The sequence below is a fragment of the Bubalus kerabau genome, chromosome 19, assembly GCF_029407905.1.
Source record: "Bubalus kerabau isolate K-KA32 ecotype Philippines breed swamp buffalo chromosome 19, PCC_UOA_SB_1v2, whole genome shotgun sequence".
NCBI lineage: Eukaryota > Metazoa > Chordata > Mammalia > Artiodactyla > Bovidae > Bubalus > Bubalus kerabau.
The window spans coordinates 59,882,494-59,894,257 of NC_073642.1; the positions used below are offsets into that span (position 1 = coordinate 59,882,494).

Here is an 11,764-nt window from a genome sequence, read left to right on the forward strand (position 1 = left end):
ACATTTCATTCTAAGAAAAAGGCGTGTTTTTCCCTTTCCCTCTGGCCCTTACCTGGAATGTGGACTCAGTAATGATCCGTCTGGGAAAGGGCAAATAAACATCAGAGATGGCAGAATGAGATAGAAGGAACCTGGGTCCTGACAAAGTAGGGGCCAGCATGTCAACCCACTGTCAGCATCTGGACCTACACGGGAGGGAAATAAGCTGCAGTTTTGTTTCATCCACTGTTTGGTTGGGATTCTGTGTAGCTTAAAAAATACGTAGCTATTCTGGAAATATCTGGTGCCTGAAAGGATGTAAACCTTCATTTCAGGAAGGGTGGGGCCAAAACCTTCTAAGTCATATCAATGCTTTACAGTCAACAAGTATTTACTCAGTACTTAGAGGTGGCACTGTACATCCACCCCCTAAATCCCCACTGCACTATCAAATCCTACTAGAGCTTGCGTTTAGTGCTATTTCACTTGGTGTTTGCAGAGACCTTGGTCAGGGAAATTTTGTTATCTTCATTTCAGAGGTGAGGAGATTAAGCATGAGGGATTTACAGTAAATTGCTTGAGGTCACTGGAGAAGGAAATGGCAACCCACTCCAGCCTTCTTGCCTAGAGAATCCTGTGTACAGAGGAGCCTGGCGGGCTGCTGTCCATAGGGTCGCATAGAGTCGGACACAACTGAGTGACTTAGCATGCATTCATGCACTGGAGAAGGAAATGGCAACCCACTCCAGTGTTCTTGCCTGGAGAATCCCAGGGACGGGGGAGCCTGGCGGGTTCGCACAGAGTCGGACACGACTGAAGCGGCTTAGCAGCAGCAGCAGCAGCTTGAGATCACACCTGATGAGGAGTACTCCTTTGATTGAGGTATTCAGCCCAAAGTCAGTGGTTTCCAAACTGCTTGGTGGAACTCTTACAGGTCACAAAGGTCTGTCAAGGGTTGTCATGGATGGAGGGTTGTGAGTATGAGGGATAAAAGGGAAGGATTTTCCCATGAGCCCTAGAAAGACCTGAGATTAGCTCAAAGAGAAATCTAATGGGACATCAAAGCCAGAGATGAAGGTCAGCTAGCTATTTTAGGGTAAGCCAACAGTGAAGGGGTAAGGACAAAGGCTGAGACACAGCAGAACCCCAAAGACAGATGGTGCCAGAAGACAGAGGCTGCAGGCCCTCTCATGGCCCTCACACGCCCTCTCTGGGAAAGTCAATCTTGCTGTAGTCAAAGCGCATTACCTGTTACAACATATCTGAGATTGTGTTTGGTGATTCCTATCACATACACACAGGTACACACATATACACAAATTAAAGAAAGGTGGCTTGTAAAGGAAACACAACGCAATGCGAGGGCGGCAGTCCCAGAGTGACACAACTCTAGGGAATGTTTTCCAAAGTCCTTCCCTACAGTCTTTGGATTATTACACGGTCCTCAATGAGGATATCATAAAAAGGGGGGAAACTAACAAGGCCAACATTGTTTTAAAAATCACAACAATCAGGGATATTTTTCAATCTCCTTTTTTATATTTTCTGAATTTACACATACTCTTCCATGAGTTTTCTTAAACAGGAGAAAACACTCTCAAGGGAAATTTTTTAAATGTATTTTCAGTTTTAACAGACAAAAAGTTAGTGGTTTCTGTAACTAGGTTGTTCAAATAGATTTAACCTGTTTAACGGACCAACCTGTTACCAGGAATGGTCATCTGCCCATTCCAGTCAGAGGACAGAGTCCTGTGTTGTCCCCGCCAATGTTTCACAAGCCTGGGAGGAGAGCTTTGCAGGATAAATAGGCAGCAGCACTGGGGAAACTCCAGCATCCGGGCAGGCGGCAGCTCTGGATCCACTGCCCACATCCCGCTCTCACAGGCAGGTAATCCATGATGCTCCCACACTGGGAGCAAGGGACCCCTTTCCCAGGGTGGTTCTGGCCTTGATCAGGGGTCAGTAGAACTTGAGGCAGGAGGGAGGCGGGAGGACATGTGTCTGATGCTGGGAGGGTTCTGAGTCTTCTGAAAACCAGTCCTCTCTCTGGGTCTTAGTTTTCATCCTGCAAAGGGAGGGACGTGCCATCAGGGCTCCAGGGAACATTTCTGCTTTTGAGTCTTTGCAGTTGTGATTAGAGCCAGCTGTGCCCCATCCAGCTGTGCATCCACCATCAGGCCAGAGCTCTCTCGAGGGCCCTGAGGTGCGTCTCCTTGCCTGGCACAGGGTGCTGCTCTCAGAAAGCCCTGGAGATGGAATTAGTGCAATGCATCCCTCTGGGCAGAGGCTGCAGGGTATCCAGGGGGGTTTTCTGAGCTCCACTGTCCAGGGCCCCCAGCCAAGTGGACAGGAAAGGAGTCTGTCCAGAGCCAGACAGGAACTGAACAGAGCCAGCCCTCCAACATGGCCAAATATACAGGAGCTACTTTTCCAAATATAATTTTAGAGGAAAATGTTTAACTCTTTTCTAAAGAAATGAAATGGTTGCATCAGCCCCAAGTTGGGGCAATTGCTTACCTCCGTGCCCAGGCTTGTTTGGGACCTTTCCCCTGGCCTCTGGGCAAGACTCGACTCAGGCTCCTCTCTTCCAATTCCTCCCCCTTCTCCCCTCCCCACAACATCACCCCAGCAGCCCTCTTTCCTCTAAACCCTGAGATGAGAGGCAGAAGTTGAAGGGAAACTGCCCTCTTTGCTGAGGTCACCAGTTTGACCTCAGTCTCTCCTGAGGCTTCTGGGCAATAGCTTGGTCCTCTGTCCCCAGGGATCACAGTCTGACTTGTAGAGTCCTAGTAAGGGTGGCTAGTGGAGGGGGTGACACGTCTGGAACTCCTCTTAGGAGCCAAGCACCTTCTTCCTGTATGTCACCTGAGCCGTTCCACATGTTGGACGGAAGTGGAAACTGAGGATCAGAGAGGTGCAGTCACGCTCGTCACTGCACGGCACTCACAAGTGGTCCAAACAAAATCCTCGACCAGGTCCCTGAGACTCTGAGCTCACCCTGCTTCTCCCCACTAGGAGGCCTTTTCCGGTTCTTGATGGAAACACCCTCCACGTGTCCACGTGGCAGGGGCTGAGCAGAATGCTCTGCCCTCCTTGTTCTTTACACCAGCGCTCCTCAGGGCAGCCAGGCTCCAGCACGGCTCCCGCTGCCTCTGGCGGCCTCTCTCCTGAACCCTCACTGTGACCAGGCACCTCAACGGGAGAGCCTCCCTGAGGTCACACCCTTGTCCTCAGAGGTGGGGAGAGGTGCTGTGTCCTCTGATCAGTGCAGGGCTCCTTCCTGGGGGGACAGAGAGGGGGCATGGTGGGAAAGGAGCCCTGCTTCCTAGGCCCCTCTGACAGTATCAGCTCCCGGGAAGAGGGAGATGGGTTCTCGCTGGACAGCACCTCACACCCATCACCAGCTTCCCCACTCTGGAGCCAGGCACCCCAGGCTCCTTACTTTCACTCCTCCATGGCTTGCTGTGTGACCTTGGAAAAGCCCCTTCCCCTCTCTGTGCCCAGCTTCTCCATTGGGGAAATTGGTAACAATCACAGCACTTGATCAAAGGGGGAGAGGGAGCCCAGAGCCTCCTCATGTGTGTTGGGAGCCCAGGAAGGTTCCTACCTGTGGGAGGTCACAGAGCAGCAGGGCTGAGAGAACAGAGACCACGGGGGACAGCGGTGGGGATTGGGACGTCATCTGACACATGGAGACTTAAGGAGCTTTGTTTTCAGACATGAGAGCAGAGAAAACTTCCTTCCTCCTGGCTCTGGGGCTCTTGGTGGCTGGGCTCTGCTCCAGTGTCTACTGCCTCCCAGAGAATGTGGTGGTGAAGGACCAACACAGAAGGGTGGATGACCACACATTAGCCTCCAGCAACACCGACTTTGCCTTCAGCCTCTACAAGCAGTTGGCTTTGAAGAACCCCAATAAGAATGTCATCTTCTCCCCGCTGAGTGTCTCCATAGCCTTGGCCTTCCTGTCTCTGGGGGCCCGTGGCTCCACCCTGACAGAGATCCTGGAAGGTCTCAAGTTCAACCTCACGGAGATCCAGGAGAAAGAAATACACCATAGCTTTCAGCACCTCCTGCAGGTGCTCAATCAACCCAGCAACCAGCTGCAGCTGAGTGTGGGCAATGCCATGTTTGTGCAGGAGGAGCTGAAGCTGCTGGACAAGTTCATAGAAGATGCCCAGGTGCTGTACTCCTCAGAGGCCTTCTTGACCAACTTCAGGGATGCTGAAGCTGCCAGGAGGCTAATAAATGACTATGTGAAGAATAAAACTCAGGGGAAAATTGAGGAGCTGTTCAAGTACCTTTCCCCAAGAACGGAGTTGGTGCTAGTGAATTACATCTACTTTAAAGGTGGGTGCCCTGTTTGACTCAGAAGGATATGCACCTTTAGTTTTTGTTCTCAGGGTTATTTCCATTCCAGCTCAGCCAACTGTGTTTTTAGGTGCCATAGAGGGAGCTGGCAGCGGTGAGGGGGTCTGGGGCACTAAGACCCTGTCCTGACCATCAGTTCAGTAGCTCAGTCATGTCCGACTGTTTGCAACCCCATGGACTGCAGCACGCCAGGCTTGCCGGTCCTCACCAACTCCTGGAGCTTGCTCAAACTCATGTCCGTCGAGTCGGTGACACCATCCAACCATCTCATCCTCTGTCGTCCCCTTCTCCTCCTGCCTTCAATCTTTCCCAGCATCAGGGTGTTTTTTGGTGAATCAGTTCTTCGCATCAGGTGGCCAAAGTATTGGAGTTTCAGCTTCAGCATCAGTCCTTCCAATGAATATTCAGGACTGATTTCCTTTAGGATTGACCGGTTGGATCCCCTTGCAGTCCAAGGGACTCTTAGGAGTCTTCTCCAATATGACAGTTCAAAAGCAACAGTTCTTTGGTGCTCAGCCTTCTTTATGGTCCAACTCTCACATCCATACATGACTACTGGAAAAACCATAGCTGATGGTAAAGTGTCTGTCTGCCATGTGAGAGACCTGGGTTCAATCCCTGGGTTGGGAAGATTCTCTGGAGAAGGAAATGGCAACCCACTCCAGTATTCTTGCCTTGAAAATCCTATGGATGGAGGAGCTTGGTGCAGGCTACTATCCATGGGGTTGCAAAGAGTCAGGCACGACTGAGCGACTTCACTTTCACTTTCACCTTTGTCAGCAAAGTATTGTCTCTGCTTTTAAATACCCTGTCTAGATTGGTCATAGCTTTTCTTCCAAAGAGCAAGCATCTTTTAGTTTCATGGCTGCAGTCACCATCTGCAGTGATTTTGGACCCCAAGAAAAGAAAATCTGTCACTGTTTCCATTGTTTCCCCATTTATTTGCCATGAAGTGATGGGACTGGATGCCATGATCTTAGTTTTTTGAAAGTTTAGTTTTAAGCTAGAATTTTCACCCTCCTCTTTTACTTTCATCAAGAGGCTCTTTAGTTTTCTTCGCTTTCTGCCATAAAGGTGGTATCATCTGTATATCTGAGGTTATTGATATTTCTCCCAGCCATCCTGATTACAGCTTGTGCTTCATCCAGCTTGGCATTTCCCATGACATACTCTGCATAGAAGTTAAATAAGCAGGGTGAGCAACATACAGCCTTAACATACTCCTTTCCCAATTTGGAACCAGTCTGCTGTTCTATGTCTGGTTCTAACTGTTGCTTCCTAATGGGTCTTTGTCTATCGGGAGGTTCTCTAAATCAGAGCGGTCACTGCAGCACACAAGGGCAAGGGAGCCATTAACCCTTTGCCTGAGCCATAGGGAGACTTTTTATTCACAAACTTGCTCGGCTGCCTGGAGGAAGGGGCTTTCCTCTAAGGTCACTCTGGAGTGGCTGGGAACCCCAGCTTCTTTTAACGCATGCAGGGAAGACCACTGCTCCGCACGCTGCAGGGTGGTCGGGCACCTAAGGGACACCCGCTGGGGGGACATATTCGCCCTGAACTGGAAACTGCTGGCAGAGCCCTGGGCAGCCCTCCTGGATCTGTATTTTCCTCTGTAAATGAAGCCATAGATTCCCAGTTCTATGGAAAATTGTTAATAATCCAGGCCAGATTTACTATGTTTCTTCCTTGACATTTCTGTGTTCTAATCTCCTACCACCCTGACCTGTCCCAGGACTTCCTCCTCCCCAGGGGTACCCCACCAGCCCAGCTTTCCCTCTCCTCCTGTCTTTAACCATGGGGGCACAGGCAGAGGTGGAATCAAAGCAGGAAGCAGGGGTGGGTATATCCTCCATGAAGCCCCAGGGCTCCAATCTCCCCAAGAAGCCCACCCCCCGACACTAAGGTCTCCATCTTCCTTGGGGAACACCCAAGCCTCCTCCTTTGCCCTCCGGGTCCCCGTGTGGCTCCTGCTCCAGCCGGGCTCACAGGCCATGGGGACAGGTGTCCTCCCTACAAAGCCAACGACCAACGCCTGGACACTAACATGTCCCCGTGATGGACCAGGTGGTCCCATATCTCCCCAGGCCCAGCCTCATCCCCATCTCTCCCTTGCCCTCCACATTCCTGTTGACTTCACATGTAGCACAACTAACCAGCTTTGTTTAATGCTCCCCTTCTCAATCCTGACCTGTGGGGTTCACCCCCATCCCCAAGGACTTAACCACCTGCCCAGGTGTATGGTCACACCTAGCAGGTCCGTCCCCAGAGGCACGTGGTGTGAGGGGCTGCTGCCATGGGAGGGTCTTCCCCACTCAAGGACCAGGGCCGAGGAGGGAGAGACTGCAGCTCTTGCACTCACAGACTCTTCACCTGTCCCCCCGCCTCCAGCCCAATGGAAGACCCGCTTTGACCCCAAACACACTGAGCAGGCAGAGTTCCATGTGAGCGACAACAAGACGGTGGAGGTGCCCATGATGACCCTTGACCTGGAAACCCCTTACTTCCGGGACGAGGAGCTGGGCTGCACGCTGGTGGAGCTCATGTACACCAGCAACGACAGCGCCCTCTTCATCCTCCCCGATGAGGGCAAAATGCAGCATCTGGAAGCCAAGCTGATCCCAGAGACACTGACGAGGTGGCGAAACTCCCTGCAGCCCAGGTGACTCCCCAGGACCCAGAGCTGTGGGTTCAGCTGCCTTCTTGGTCCTTCCCCGTCTACCTGGACTCCTGACCCCCAACAATAGGGCCTCAGGAATGTGCAGGGCAGGGGCAGGATGGGAGAGCCCATCCCACGATGACCTTGCCCTTTGCTGCCTGCCTGGCTCAGTGCTTAAATCCTTCTATAAGTTGATGACATCTGAAAGGGCGGGAGCTGAAGGTTTGGCTCACATTAACAAGGGCTGAGTCATGAGAACTCCACATGACCCTCAATATTCACAAGCTTGTCCCCTGACTTCTCCTCTTGAAGGTAGAAGGATCGAATAGAATCAGGGGAGGGCCCAGGTGTGATGGTTTCTGAAGACCATATTGGCACTGTCTTTCCATTGTAGTCACTCATTTATTCACTCACCCAGTCAGCACTGGTTGAATAGGTTAACTGAGGACATACTATGCCTCAGGGACTGACTTAGACCCTGTGGTAGGTCAGCAAATAAAACGCTAAATTCTCTGTCCTCATGGCACTCTATAATTGTGGAAGACAGACTGGAAATAAATATAAATACTTTGTTAGGTTGAGAGGGGACAAATGGGGAGGTGGGGAGAGAAAAGCACAGTAAAAGGGAGAAGAAAATTGTATCCAGAGGTAGTTTGTGATCATAAATAGGGTGGCCCTTAGGTGATGTTGCAGTGAGAGACTGAGCCTGCTGGATGTGTTGGGAAAAAGCATTTCTGGCCAAGGGTATAACCAGGGCAAAGCCTCTGAGGCAGGAGTGAGCCTGGTGTGGTTGAGGATTATTGAGGCCAGAGCAGGAGAGCAGAGGGAGAGAGAGGGGAAGCTGGGCAAGGTCAGGGTCCCCCCCGAGGGTAGACTCAGGTCACCTGGAGACTTGCAGACTCCTTAAGCTCCCCCTGCCCTGGTGCCTGCCTGGCATGTTAGACTCCTGCAGATTGGAATGGGTAAGTAACAAAATAAGGGGATTTAGCCCGAGGGGTCTAGAAACTGAGAACAAGAGTCCTTATTCCAGGGAGAAGGGGGTGGGTTAAGAGGAATCGTTGGAAGACCATGCTGTGAGGTGGGAAAAGGCAGACATCTTTTCAAGCAGGTGTTCAAATTTATTTTCCTTGTTTCCTAGACGAATACATGAGCTCTACCTGCCAAAATTTTCCATCAAAAGCAACTATGAACTGAATGACACCCTCTACAAAATGGGCATTAAGAAAATATTTGCCGACGCTGACCTGTCAGGAATCACAGGGACCAGGGACCTGGTAGTCTCTCAGGTGAGTCTTTAAAGTGTGGAGAGTTCATCCTCCTATCAGAGCGCAAAATGTGGAGGCCAGACAGATGACAGGTCACATTGAATTTGTAAAATAATTGCTTTTCCTGCAACTCAGTCTCCCTCCCTGGGACTCCCCAAGCCCAGGAGAGCTGGGTTACAATCACGATGACATCAGGTCCCACCTTCCCTGAATTATAAAGTGACACAGAAGCCTGTCATTGGGAAGAACCCAGAGTGGAAACAGCAGTGGACCCCATATCAGGCTCCATTGTTCACTGCCTGTAGAGGGGAACGATCACATTTCTGCATCCCCCAACTTTTCATCTTTAAAAGGAGTGTATATTTGTTGGTTCTTGTTTGGTGCCTAGAGGAGCAGGTAAGAGGTTATAGGTACTAACAAAGTCTGTAAAGCAACCATGGTGAAAATGCACTAAGAGTAGGCGAGAAGAACACCCAGTGTCCTGGTGCTGTGATCCTAGAGGCAGAGAAGCCAGAGTGAACGGTGGGGTGGGGGTGGCTGGGCAGCCCTGCAGGCTTCCCTGCACCCCACCTGCCATAGGACCTGGTAAAGGAGGCACAGATGCTATGAGGCTCCGTGGTCTAGGGCTGGGAAGCCAATCCTAGGCAAGGGAGCTGAGGGCTCAGGGACATGTCACTTGGGCAGGAGAGGAGCAGAAAGCAGTGCTCACCCATCAGTTGCTTCGACATGGAGGGACTGTGGACAGTTGCCTGCAAGAAAAATGCCTTGACCTGGCCCCTCCCCCTATATTAGGGGGTCTTCAGAGACAGCACAGTCTCTGGGTTAGGAGAGTGAGTCCCTGTTCTTTTCCTATCTGATGCTGGGCACATCGCTCACAGACGTTGCCTTCAGTTGGCATGTGTATGTATCACAACTATGCAAACCAGTTGACAGTTTGTTGGGAGGACAAATAAATAGAACAGATGGACAGCGGAGTGACGGGCCAGCGGCAGGTGGGTGAATGTCAGCCCCTTAGAGGCGCTAGGTGACTGCTCACCTCCGCTCACCCCGTCTCTGGTGGGTACTGCTCTGGTGTCCCCACAGGTGGTCCACGGCGCTGCGCTGGACGTGGACGAGGAGGGCACGGAAGGAGCTGCTGCCACGGGAATCAGCATGGAAAGAACGTTCTTGAGAACCATTGTGCGTGTCAACAGGCCCTTCCTGATTGCCGTAGTTCTCAAAGACACCCAGAGCATCATCTTTTTGGGGAAAGTCACCAACCCCAGTCAAGCCTAGAGCTCCGCTCTGAGCTGTGGGTGCCCTCCCTAAGGAGCAGGGTGCCCAGGTCCCTGGGTGCAGCCTGGCCCCTGGGCACTGAGGATCCACCCTGCCTGTCCCCACCTGCTCACCTCTGGGGAGGTGACAGTGACTCTGCCGGGAGCTCTACATGCACAGGGAATCTGTGTCTGGGTCACAGAGAGAATCTGAAATCTCTGACAGCAATAAAGCACTTTCCTCGGACTTGCCTCTTTCCTGTGTGTCTCCACCCTGCTGCTGCCTGAGCCCTGAGGCCACCCCCACCCCCGACTTACCACATCTGCTCAGCCCACCCCAGACTCTGAGCCCCTCCCTCTGCCCCAGCCTCTCCAGCCATCCCAGGAGCAGGCTTAACACCTGTGACCAAGCCTGCTGGACCACAGGTCCAGGACTGAAAGGGGCCCTGCTGCCTGATGCCCACTTTCAGGGGCTCTGATCCAAGGTCCACGTTCACCCCTCCGTCCCCAGGGCACACAGCATGCCCTTTTCTGGCACAGTCCCTGGACCCTGTCATCCTGCAGCTGAGCTGAGCCTTCCTCCACCAGAACCTCCCCTCTGCCTTCCAGCAGCCAACCTGGGAGACTAACTGCTTCCCAGATCCCAGCTGAGCTCCTCCACCTCCTGACCAGTTCCACCTCCTCCCCTGACAGACGATCCCCATCAGGCAGAAGAGGTGTCCCAGGAGGGAAAGAGCAGCAAACACACACCTGTGATGAGAGCAACAGCCCAGCCGTGCCTCCTACTGACGTATGGACGGCTGTGTGATCTCCAGGGAGGACAGCTCCAAGTGGTAATGATGGCGTCACCCACAACTGAAGGGTCGAGAGCTCTCTTTCAGGTAGCCTGCTAAGGCCTCTACCAGGAAGAACCCATTTTTAGTCCTCATGATGATCATAAGAGATACATCCTGTTATTCATCCTACTTTACAGATAAGGAAACAGAAACAGAGAGCCTCTGTAATTTCCCTCAAGTTCACACAGCTATTAATTATGGCTGGCAGAATGTTATCCCAACCTCCTCTATCAGAATACTCTGAGCTGCAGAGCCATTCTGCCCCATAAATGTTTCCACAGTGATGGTCCTCTAGGAACTTCAGATCTGACAGGCAGGATGTGTGAGGAAGCAAGGCTCTGGAAACTGAGAGCAGAGGGCCAAACTTAGTTTGGGAGGTCAGGAAAGGTTTCCTGGAGGAGGTGATTTCTGTGATGTCATCAGAGGGAGAATAAGAATGTCATGGTGTGAAGAGAGAGGAGAATGTTCTGAGCAGGAGAGAATGAGGGTGACATTTTCAGGAAGATGAAAAATATGGGCAGATCTGAAGTAGGAAATGAAAGACTTACACAGACGGTGTGGCCATGATGGAGCCACTGGACCTCAAGTGGCCTGGCAATCAGTAGGGATTCTGGAAAGATTCCATAGAGTCCTAGGTAGCTTTAAAGGAATTTAAACAGAGCGTTGATGTGAGCAGATGTGCATGGTAGAGAGATGACTCTGGCTGCTATGTAGAGAAGTGATTCAGGATCCAGGTCAGGGATACAGGCTGGGTATTGTCGACTTAAAAAATAGTCACAACCTAAAAGTTGAGAGTTATGTTTTATTTGGTGGAAATCTTTAGGACTTCAAACCTGAGAAACAGCATCTCAAGTAACCCTGAGAAAACTGTTCCCAGAAGGTAGGGAGAGGAGTCAAATTGTATAGAAGTCTGCAACAAAGGGCAGGTCGTCTGAACATCAAAAGTATTTTGGTGAATTAAAGAAAACTAGATATCCCAAGTTAAGGAATCTAGAGCTTTTCTATGTATGGGAAGATGTGGGAGTCTGGGCTCACTGCAATCACTCCTTTCTCATGCGTCTCAGCTATCTGGGGCCAGTATCCTGCATTTTTCACATTCAAAGTTCCTCAGTGCTCACTGTAGGGAGTGGCTGCAGCCTGAATGCTGTGAGAGGGAGCAGGTATTCTCCTTCCTGAGTGCCCTTAGGACTCAGGAATTCTCTTTTGGAGGCGTTGCTGATGACTGTGACATCCTTGTTTACTATATGGCAGGAAATACTCCATTTCTCAGTATTCAACAAGTTATGGCAGGAATTGGGGCCAAAACGGGTCCAGGCTTGAGAGGGAGAATGGGAAGATCGGAAGCCTGTGAAGAGAGCATTAAACGACTGTGGGTGGATGTGGGTAGAAGAAGGAAAAACAACCCAC

General features: G+C 51.3%; 1 protein-coding gene across 1 annotated transcript; it reads left to right on the top strand.

The window, feature by feature from the left end:
- The first annotated feature begins 3,698 nt into the window (after positions 1–3,698).
- Positions 3,699–9,694, top strand: LOC129634125 (serpin A3-1). The gene is made up of 4 exons (XM_055556107.1): positions 3,699–4,326; positions 6,736–7,006; positions 8,142–8,289; positions 9,352–9,694. The coding sequence occupies exons 1-4, from the start codon at positions 3,699–3,701 to the stop codon at positions 9,541–9,543; spliced, it is 1,239 nt and encodes a 412-aa protein (XP_055412082.1). The 3' UTR covers positions 9,544–9,694.
- Positions 9,695–11,764: the final 2,070 nt, after the last annotated feature.

Excerpts from the sequence above, each read along its gene's own strand:
- LOC129634125 (XM_055556107.1), top strand. The coding sequence starts at position 3,699 with ATGAGAGCAGAGAAAACTTCCTTCCTCCTGGCTCTGGGGCTCTTGGTG. Across the intron at positions 4,327-6,735 it reads GAATTACATCTACTTTAAAG|CCCAATGGAAGACCCGCTTT; the intron begins GTGGGTGCCCTG and ends CCCCGCCTCCAG. Across the intron at positions 7,007-8,141 it reads CGAAACTCCCTGCAGCCCAG|ACGAATACATGAGCTCTACC; the intron begins GTGACTCCCCAG and ends CTTGTTTCCTAG.